This window comes from Arvicanthis niloticus, chromosome 21, assembly GCF_011762505.2.
Source record: "Arvicanthis niloticus isolate mArvNil1 chromosome 21, mArvNil1.pat.X, whole genome shotgun sequence".
NCBI lineage: Eukaryota > Metazoa > Chordata > Mammalia > Rodentia > Muridae > Arvicanthis > Arvicanthis niloticus.
In genome coordinates, this window is record NC_047678.1 from 5171279 (window position 1) to 5182275 (window position 10997).

The 10997-nt window shown below is 42.9% G+C and overlaps 1 protein-coding gene across 1 annotated transcript in view; it reads left to right on the top strand.

Annotated features, from left to right (window-relative positions):
* The window catches only part of Sh3bgrl2 (SH3 domain binding glutamate rich protein like 2), a 54330-nt gene extending 47667 nt beyond the window's left edge, over positions 1-6663 (top strand). Inside the window, exon 7 of the mRNA XM_076918067.1 lies at positions 2497-6663. Within this exon, the coding sequence (XP_076774182.1) occupies positions 2497-2508 (12 nt within the window). The 3' untranslated portion in view covers positions 2509-6663. The remainder of the gene's footprint in view (positions 1-2496) is intronic.
* The last annotated feature ends 4334 nt before the right edge of the window (positions 6664-10997 follow it).

The window sequence follows — 10997 nt, forward strand, 5'->3', positions numbered from 1 at the left end:
TGAGGCTAGGCTATAGCTCAAATTGGGGCTGAGTTCTAAAGTGTCTATTTTAATTCAGCTGACCCTGCAGTGATTCTGGAAACTTGTCTAAGTAGCAGGTCCGTTGAGGCTGCCTGGGATAGGTACCACCTGAAGCCCCTGTGGGAGGAGGCAGAATCTTTCAGTAATAGAAGCCCTGCAGCAGCAGCAGCAGCACCTGCAGCAGAGCCTCCACCGTGAAAACACGCTTTGTTTTACATCTCAAGCCCGCAGATGGTTTGTGGGTGGTTCCTATGCACACGTTTTTTAGCAGAGACATACCCACACAGAAAGTATTTACAGGTTCTTCAAACTATTTTTATACAAGTGAGATATTTGAATATTTGTTAGGAAAATTAGTATTTGTATAAAATATTTCACCCAAAGATGTTAAACAGTCCAGATTTACCTTCAGAGAACTGGTGGATAGGGCAGTGTGTGTGGTAGGAAAGCCTGGGGCAAGGATTACCTTACAGAGGTAGGGACCAGCAGGCTGAGTCAAAACATCATAGAAAATATTGTGTGCACACCATCTCTGTTCGTATTTCCTCCAAAGGCACAGATTCTTTAGATTCAGCAGGCTGGTATTTTCAGACATTATACCAGTGGTTCTCAATCTGTTGGTCATGATCCCTTTGGGAGGGTCAAATGACCCTTTTACAGGGGTTGCATAGCAGCTATGAAGTAGCAGCAAAAATAGTCTTATAGTTGGAGGTCACCACAATATGAGGTACTACTCCAGGGGCGGAGTATTTGGAAGGGTGAGAAGCACTGCTGCAGACGGTGAAGTCAGTCCCTGCTGCAGACAGTGAGGTCAGTCGCTGCTGCAGACAGTGCAGACAGTGAGGTCAGTCGCTGCTGCAGACAGTGCAGACAGTGAGGTCAGTCGCTGCTGCAGACAGTGAGGTCAGTCACAGCTGCAGACAGTGAGGTCAGTCACAGCTGCAGACGGTGAGGTCAGTCGCAGCTGCAGACGGTGAGGTCAGTCACAGCTGCAGACGGTGAGGTCAGTTGCTGCTGCAGACGGTGAGGTCAGTCACTGCTGCAGACGGTGAGGTCAGTCACTGCTGCAGACGGTGAGGTCAGTCACTGCTGCAGACAGTGAGGTCAGTCGCTGCTGCAGACGGTGAGGTCAGTCACTGCTGCAGACAGTGCAGACAGTGAGGTCAGTCACTGCTGCAGACAGTGAGGTCAGTCACTGCTGCAGACAGTGAGGTCAGTCACTGCTGCAGACAGTGAGGTCAGTCACTGCTGCAGACAGTGCAGACAGTGAGGTCAGTCACTGCAGTGCTTTTTTACCATACATGAAGTCCCTGGTGTTCAGACCCGACCACCAAGCTGAGCACAGTGTGACATACCTATAACTCCTAACACTGTGGAGATGGAGAGTGGGAGGCAGAAATGTCAGGTCTTCCTCAGTTCTATAGCAAGGCCTTGGCCAGACTGGGCTGCTTGAAACCCTGGCTCAAAACAACAGTAACAAAATCACACAATTTATTCTCCTTAGCATTTGTAAAACAGTTACAGTCTATGCAGGGTCCATTCTCATGGGGCGATCGGTGTGATATCTGGTCTTAGTCCATTTGAAGTTGGTCCCTTAAGCCTGGGAACAGAGTTCCTGGGCAGGAGCCGTTGGGACAGAGCAGAGATAAATGGAAATGTGACAGCTAGTAAGCATCTGTCTCCCACTTTTAGTTGCTTATTTTTACATTGGTTATAATTCATTATAAAGTGTGTCGTTTAAGACTTGGACAATGTAGTTACAGATGTGATAAAGCAAAAGTGACCCTTGTCCTCTCTCTGCCACCTGTACCATATACACATAAAAGGAAGCTAGCCAGCAAACACAGAAGCTCACCTTTAACATCTGTAATGCCCCACTGGGTGGTAGGAGAGTGTGTTGACTCTGACTGGGCTATGCTCCAAAGTAGACAGTGAGAAAAGGAAAGAGATCTCTCACTAGTGGCCTAACAGCCATACTGGCCCAGGACATACTGTTTGTCTTGCATTGGACTTTTTAAAGTAAAAGGTAAATGGATTGCTAACATGTAAAGTTAAGGTTTTCCACTTCTGTCAAAACGGAGAGAGGTGGATATAACAGGACGGGAGCATGGAGTGACAGGACTCAGCCGTGGCTGACCTCCAGCATATTCCCTGACTGAGGAAGGGGTCCATTCACCAGCAACTGTCAAGTAAAAAGCACAGCTGTGTTCAAAGAAGGAGACTTAGTGGCTACTGAAAAATGGAGCTTTTCTTTGCCTGTTTGCAGGTTGTGTGGGTATGACTAAAATTGAGGCTCTGGCTTAAAAGCTAGACTCACTCCTATCAGTAACATAGGAGTAACATATAACTCATTATAACCTCTCTCATATCTGTTCCTGACATTTAAAAAACAAAAACCAAAAAACCACTGCCAAAGGCAAATGTTCTTGCCAGTGCAGTGTAATAACCATGCCTTTCTCCTCTTCTGTTTAATAGGCTGAACCTTAAAGAGTAGAAGGTGATGGAGTTGCATTCTGGAGCATCCCCTGGTACTCAGCACACACCTGCTTACCTGATGCATCACTGTGACAAAGCCACACACATAACCAGTAACTTCGCCCGGCCTGGAGAAGGTGTCTTTGGAGGACATGGGAATAATGGGGACTGCATGATTGCTCTGAGCCAATCAGGACTATGGTGGTGGATTCTCTTCATTTTCTGATTTGTCTGCCGTTGCCTCGCTCACCTGAAAGTACTCTCCCCGTTGATAGGTCAGCTTCCTTAATGACTGACAGATAATTGGGCAGCACTGTCAGGGAGAAAACATTGGACCTGCCCTATGTTTTATTAGAAACCGGTCTTGCAGAAACCCATTCCTCTGTAAGCTGCCTGCATCCCTTCCTTGAAACCATTTTTGCCAGGATGGTAATGTCATTGAATCTGAAAGAAGAAAGCAATACTGGCTGACAGAGGACTCTGAGGGTTCTTGTAGAGTCACGAATGTCACTACTTTGGTACTTTGTAATAATGCCTGCTGGAAAAGTTAGATGCGTCAACTCTGTTCTACGATGGAAACCCTCACCCCTGTAAATTCTCCAGGCTTCTCCAAGTGCTTCCAAGACCACCATTGCAATATCAAATGCTCACAGCCAAGTTACAGGGCAGAAAAGAATTGCTGTTTTGGCAAGTGTCTCCTTCTTTATCTCTTGTAAGGGGGAAGTTTCACTATATGCATAAGACTACTTGAAAGAGATATTTTAAGAAGTGCACCGCTTACATATAGTAAGTTAATAGAGTCTGCTCTGTCAGTATGCAAAGGCGTTTTCAGCTCTTGTAGTTTGCTTACACACACATGCACATATATTTTTAAACGCAGCTCCCCAAAGTAACAGCTGCTTGTTCTATTTTGTGAAGGTATTATATTTTTGGAGAAAAGAAGTGCTTGGTTAGATATATTTTGTGAACCATTGACGCCAGTCCTGCCGGGACTAGGACTCAGTGGCAGGACATTTGCCTAACACACAGATTCCGCGCTCAGCTCCAGGACACTGGAAAGGAAGAGACCCGGCCGGATTGCTGTCTACTGTGACTTCCCATCTCACCTGCCTTTGTCTCTACTCTCCTAGTTCATACTTCAGACCAGTTCACAGGCTTAGGCTTTTCAGAATAACACAGACACACATTCTTGCTTGATGTAGGAGCACAGTGAGATTTCAGAGCAGCACAGACAGGAGGGGCTGTCTAGAGCACTGTCCAGAATAGGCAAAGTCCCTGCTCCTCCTGGTTGAACACTGGTGGACACTGAAGTTTGATCTCACCGGAGCAGAGATTGCTTCCCTTTATCCTGGCATATTTAGAGTTAATTTCACACATAGGGATCACCTTGAACAGGATAAAAGGCTGACTGGAATCTCCACCTAGCCCTAGCAGCATGGTGCTGGGCCTTCTGCTCTGATTCTGAGAAGGAAATATTTGAGAAATTGAAAGATCAAAAAAGCAGCTCTTTCTGTTACCCCCATACCAAGATTTGCTAAACCAGGGCTGGTCTGCAGTATTTTTTAAGTGCTGAGGCTGAGATCTTGTTGGAGTCCTATTGCAACAAGGAGAAAGGTGGACAGCTTTCTTTATGAATGGACCAAATGATTGATGCCCAATTTTCTCTCCAAGGAAAGCTTGTCAGGTTATGGTTGTTAGTGGCTCGTTGGTATTAAACAAGATCCAAGTAAAATTCCATTTGATAAATCCCAGGGAGTTGCCAGAGTTTCATGTTTTGTGTTTTATTTTTCCCCCTCCAACTGGATATTGTGCTTGAATTTGTGAGTCTTCTGACATGATACATTTCTATTTAAAATAGAGTAATTTTTTTTTAAAATTGTTTGTAAAAATCAACCCAGGTTACATTGATCTACTTACTTATATGGAGTCTATCTACTCTTGCCAGTGAGTGCCAAGAACCAGTTCAGCAAAGTGAAGTCTAAGCATGTTTTAGATTGTAGGAGCAATAACCTTACAATGTTGAGGAGACAGAGAAAGCTACCACGATGTGTCATACAACTTTTTAATTGTCCATACCATACCTACTATGACTGTGTTAAAGACACTGAATAGATGGTCTTCTTAGAATTAGATATGCTATCACAGTTGCATATCGTTTCCCTGCCATGATTCTTCTGGGAGCACTGGGGAGTCAGCCAAGAAAAATGAGATTAGAGGCAGTGGCTTGTTTTAGTGTCCAGAAGGCCAGTGTGGAGTCAACCGCAGTTCCCAGACAACAGTGTGTGCAGACCATGCTGGATCTCGAATGATTTCCAGTCTGCCTGTCTGACTCACTTCTCTGCTTTCCTTCTTTCTTTCCCTCTTTCTGTTTGTTGTTGTTTGAGACAGTCTTGCTCTAGAGACCTGGACCTCACTTCTGCTTCTGCCTCCCAAGTGCTAGGATCACTTACTTGCTGAAATAGTTCTTCTGATTCCCTTTAATTAGCTTGCCTTTAGACTGGGTCACCACCATCTTCAAAGCCTGGGGAAGAAGTGCAGGCATGGCTGTAATGCCAGTGGCTCTCAAGACGTAGTGTTGACTTCCTGTCGGTTTGTGGACAAAGGGAGTGTGCTGCTGCTGACTAGACGGTGCCTTTTGAACATTAGCTGAGCGTGAAATACCATACTGCTAGGTATCTGCAGACCAGAAGACAATTTAGTTCAGGAACTACTTTGCCTAATTCTGGGGGGTTGTTAAAATCGAAGAGAAAAAGGAAATATTTTGCCCTTAGATGCGAATATATTTTAGGCTTTCTTTACCTGCTTTATAAAGTTAACCCAATATTTACATTTTCATATTGTGTGAATTTAACCATCTGAATATGTTTTTCTTTTGTTATTGAAAGGTACCAAAGGCTTTTTATGTTTTGTTTGGTTTGTTTGATTTTATTGTGGGGTTTTTTTTTTTCTAGAAATACCTTTTATATAGTCTTGTCCCCAAGTGTCTGGGTCTACTTCAGTCTGTGTAATTGTTTTTTGTTTGTTTGTTTGTTTTGTTTTTTACCTCAGTTTGTTTGTGTTTGTCTCTCAAGGCATTGGTGAAATCTCATATTTTTTATTCTGCATTAAAGGTGAATAAATTCCAGAAAACGTGCATTATAAAACTGGAGTTCTTTGTTCCCATTTTCTCTACTTTTCCAACTTTTATTCTGGAGTTAGCTGGATCCTTCCTGTTGCACGGGGAAGCTGTGTTTCTTTTCCCATCCATAAAAGGGTTAAACAGTTACAGGCACAGAGTTCCTGCAGTGTCTCACTGGAGAGAATGTTTTGCCTGGGCACACTGGGAGGAGAACAGAGCCCTCTCTGGCCACCCAGGACTAAGGTGGGGTTACTCAGCAGCTAGCTGTCCTAGGTGTACCATGTGCTCTCCCAGGCACATCTACACTGGTTACAGAAACCACCAGAGGCCACAACTTCTCTTACTTGAGTTTCCTTAGCAGAAGAAAACATTTCTGAAGCCAGAGGCTAAGGCTGAACTCACCAAGAAACAGTTGCAGAACTTAAACTCCAGGACAGATGAAGGGTGGAGGAAGGGGTCAAAAGCAACAAGCTGACAGAAACATGTCTGCTCATGAAACCAAATCAGCAGAGAGCCCTGCCTGTTTGCGACCCAGATTCCAAGGGGAGGGCTTCCTAGTTCTAGACATACAGGCCAGGTTAGCATGACTGTCTTTCCTGCCAGCATGAATTAAGTCCTCACAATGTGATGGGTCCTGTCTGAGCAGCACAGTAGGATGAGGCCAGCAAATGAGCAGAGGGTACAGCCACAGTTAGTGGCAGGCCAGGTAAGTTGTCAGCATTGGCATAGCTCATTGTCAGAAAGGTTAATGGTGTTTTTTTTCTTCCTAAGACCATCCTGACCTTTTAGATCATGCAATGGACTATATGCATATATACATACATATCTACTGAAGTATAAAGAGTAATAATAACAACCCTGTATGCCTCCTGCCTGCCTTACTGCCTTTCTCCCGAGGCACCCCATGTGCCCTTTCCTGACCTTCTCTTTCTCCCTATTGAATAGAGAAAGCCTCGCCCTGTATTTGTGTGGATCGAAGCCTTCCTGCCCTTAAGCGTTTTGTCTCCATGTATGTATTCTTAAAGAAAAATAAACAGAGTTAAACCAGATACAGTTTTATTTTTGCTTCTTGCAGTAGGAACATTCATCATTAAGCATTATTCCACTATGTGAATAGATAACATTTTTTTTCTCCAATTGCTGCCAGTTAAATATTGCTGTATTCTTTCCTTTCACTTCTGGTGTAAGTAAGAGACTTCTTACACCACAGTGGAGCCACACCCTAAGCGGTATTGCTGGTTGTACAGAAAGCACGCATTAGCTTTAAGACAGAGACAGATTGCTTTCTTGAGCTATGGCACTGGTTTATAGCTCCCACCAGAATGTTAGCATTTTTAGAACTACAAGTCATGAACAACCTGTGTGATTGTTAGACAAATTTGTACCAAGCATATAATGTAAAATGGAGTTTCTTTTTGTTTTTTGTGGTTTCATTTGGCTTTTTTTTTTTTCAATCATTAGTAAATTGAACATGTTTATTATGGGGTTCCTGTGTCAAACTTCTCTGCTGCTTGGATATTTTGATATGTTTTTAGTTATTGAATGTTCTGTTGGCATTGCTAGGAGTTGAACCCAGGACCTTACGTATACTAAGTTAACATTCTACCTCTGAGACATATTCCCATGAATCAGTTCTTGAAGAGAAACCAGGAATAATCAGTCCTCTGAAGCTTTTTCCAGAAATGTGAAGTACACTTGAATGTTTATTCCGTTTTTTAGGAAATAAAGGTAAGTGTGTTGATTGACAGCCTTGAGATGTGCTCGGATGTCTTTAAGAGGCTTTCTTCTCTGAAGGCGTCGTAAGTCTCATTCGTCACTTATTGTTTGGCAGGAAACCCATGGGATTTATGCTCTGATTCAGTTTGCTTTACCGGATTTCACCAAAAGAAATTATGCCCATGTGTGCCAAGTTGCTTAGGATGTCAACATACACCGAGCCATGGGCTAAGCGTGGTGTGACGCTTAAAAGAACAGCAGAAAAGTCTTGGCTAAGCGACTGGGTTGTATTGAGCTTGAGCTCAGACTTGGGTAGTCCCAGGCTGAGCTAAGGTCCAGGCGGTGCTGAGCATGACCCAGTGAATGGCAGTGGCAGCAGTTTCCATGTGTGTAGAGTTACAAGGAACTGGGATGCAGGCTTCTCTTCCAAGGAACCGTTTCAGTAGACTGGACACTGACATTTTAAAGTGTATTAACAAAAACCTGTGATCAGAAATAGAATAAAAATTAAGAACTCCTTATAAAGCAGACCTCTACACTATTTACATAATATAGGGCCCCATAATAAACATCAATATATCCAGGCCTTCCCCTGAAGAAACTTTAAAGCAGGTGTCAGCATTCACCAGTATTCACCAGAATGAAGCTCTTGTAGTTCAGAATGCTGCTGTCCACCATACCAGCAAGCCCCAGGAGTCACTGAGCCTTTGAAATGTACCTACTTGGGTTTGTGACATGGCTTAAGTATAAAGATATTTCAGATTTTAAATTTATTGTAAACATTCAGATGAGCATGTGGGTAATTTTTGCATTGTTTACACATTAAAATATCCTGAATATATTAAGTCGAATATTAAGATGATCACTTGTCCCCTTAAGTGTAGCCACTGGGATAGTTTAGGTTTCCTATGTGGTTTTCATTGTTTCCCAGGTGGACAGCACTGCTCTTTATCACTCTTTTTTGCCTGAATTTACAATAGAGAAATAAATACATCTGAAATACCTTTAGGTCTTGATAAAATTCCTCCTTCATTTTTAATACTGAAAGAAACTGCAAACATCTTTGGGAACATGATTTTCTGATACAGCTGCCAAAAGTGACTTTTTTATTCTGCCTTTTGCCCCTGTAGCTTGAAGCATATTTTGTAGTGAAAAAAGTGTCTTCTGGACATTGGCAGTGCCATGTGTTGTCAGAATGTGTGACATCTCTCTTCTGCAGCCTCCTGTTTCCTGTCATTTCACAGAGCTCATGTCTGGAGTTGCCCTGTGTCTGAATTAGGTCACAGTGGCATTTTGTATTTTCTGTTTTCAAGTAGGGGATGTAGTGACCCACACAGATGCCAGCTATAATCTTCAGAACTGTGGTGAATGTTCCTGTGGCATAGCCCTCAATTCCTGTTATTTACAAAGTTCAAAAAGAAAAGTGTATGGATAATCTGCCTTTTGGACATTTCTTTTTTGGTCATATACCAGAGATTAAAACAAACCTGCCCAGGGTTTTAAAGTACCTTCTGCTATTTTCTTAGAATACTCATTTTGAGGTAAACCTATATAGTACTCTTACCATTTTTTTCTATTCTTTGTATTTCTTTGGGAATCATCCCTGTAGTGAGAGTGAATTAGCTGAATAGTTCTTGCAAGCTTGAGAGACGCCAGCCATCTGAATTCTATTGAGCTCCAAGTCCTGTTGCTTTGGGGCCCATAATCTGCTGTGTGAACAAACTGTGTACCTCTGTACAATTTTCCTTTTTTGTGTGAACAGAGTAACATGGTCAATATAAATATTCTTGTTAATCAACTTTATGTTATAAATTTTATGACCCCACTTCTTTCATCTCTTAAGTTGTCTGGGTTTTCTTCCTGCTGATCTGTTTCATGTCACACACTAATGAAACCACATTAGCAGATTTCAAAGACTTAGGGTCTGGGACAGTCCAAAGCATGGCTCTATGGCAGATGCCAAAGACAATCATCATGCCTGAAAGCCGACAGTTTGGCAGCAAGAGGGCATACCCTCTCTTGTCTCGCCTCCCATCTTTGTGATAAATCATTCTCAATGTGCTCTCAGAAGTATGGGCACTAGCTAGGCTGACAAGATGTGACAGGAGCAGAGTTCCTGTCTCCAGCATGGGAACCTGAGTAATCCCATGGCTTTCCTAGTAAGTGTTTATTACCATTCCAGCATCCTAATCACAGATGAGGAACAGAATATTGGCAAGCCATCCAAAAGGTGGCTCGGCAAACGGGATTTTTAGCTGCTACAATGACTATAGCATTCACACCTGTGGACAACTTCTGACCAACAGCAAGTCAGTTTCTCCAGTCAGGACTCACCTAGGACACCATACTGCCTGTTAATGAAAGAGGCCAGTGTCACCAGCTCTCCTAGTACAGCTTCACTGGAACCCCAGTGTGCAAATAATTGCATCTGCAGTAAGTGCAAAGAAACAACTGCTGGAATCTAGACAGCTGCAAGAATTCTGCCAGACCCACACAGTGATGTGGAGGAGTTGTCTACCTCAGGAGACATCCCCTCAGCTAAGAGCAGAGGGTAGATGTTGGTCAAGGTCGGTTTTCCCATTAATAACAACTGCTTATTAATGACTTGGCAAGTGGCTCTTTATTGATACAATTTTCAGTACGTTATAATTTACATTCTGGTGATTTGCTTGTGGAGCTGTTATCATATGGTCATTTGTACTACATAGCAGAAGGGGAAAAAAGCCTCCAAATAAGGTTTGTAGCCAAGGCCTGAGAATCCATGTTAAGTGTGTGTGTGTGTGTGTGATGTTGTATCATGCTGGGATTGTGCCAGGGCTTTATACATGACTCCAAGCACTTCCGCCATGCAACTACATCCCTAGCCTTTGAGCCTTTCTTCCCCTCTGTACCTTGACTTATGTCCGTGAGTTAGTGAGCTTTCTAGGAAGTAGGTGGGGGTGAGACAAACATTCGTTTTCCTCTTCAACAATGAATGGCAGAATCACCAGTTCATGCCCAGGTGCATCAGTCAAAAGACCGGACCCTGCTCTTGTTGTCCAGGACCATTTTGTGGAGTTTGCTGCTGGTAAGTTGAATGCTGAGGTGTGTGTGCTGCTGTTGGAGACCGTCTAGTGCTTTTGCTGTGCTACTGTGAGTATGAATGGTGACTGTATAATACCGCAGACAGAGCTTCTCTAGTGTAGTCAACTGTCTTTAGTTTGCCCTGCTTTTGTACTAAGACAGTCATTACTTGTGTGTCTTCTTTTTATTTGTGGGCCATAAATTTGTCACAAAGCTGACTGTCAGATGAAATATGTGTTTTAGAGTGTGCAACAGTCTATTTGGTAATTGACTATATGGCCGTGTGCTAAGAAGTTCTGATTTTTTTTTCTTTCTTTATCGCTGGAACTTTGATTCCTTATCTTTTTTTTTCCTCCTACTGACAGCTATAAGTTTGAAATATGTTATGTTAGCCTAAGACCAATTAAGAGATAAGAATCACACAGTGATTTAAACAAGGGAGATGAATATAAGGAATTGCTGAACTCTGATTTAAAAAAAAAAAAAATTTTTTTTTTTTCTTTTTAAAGCCTGTCAGATCTAAGAAACCCCTGGAGGCGATAGAGCCTATCCAAGAAGGGGAAACGTGAAGGGAGGCTGCCCTTCAGACATCCTTGAAGGAGAT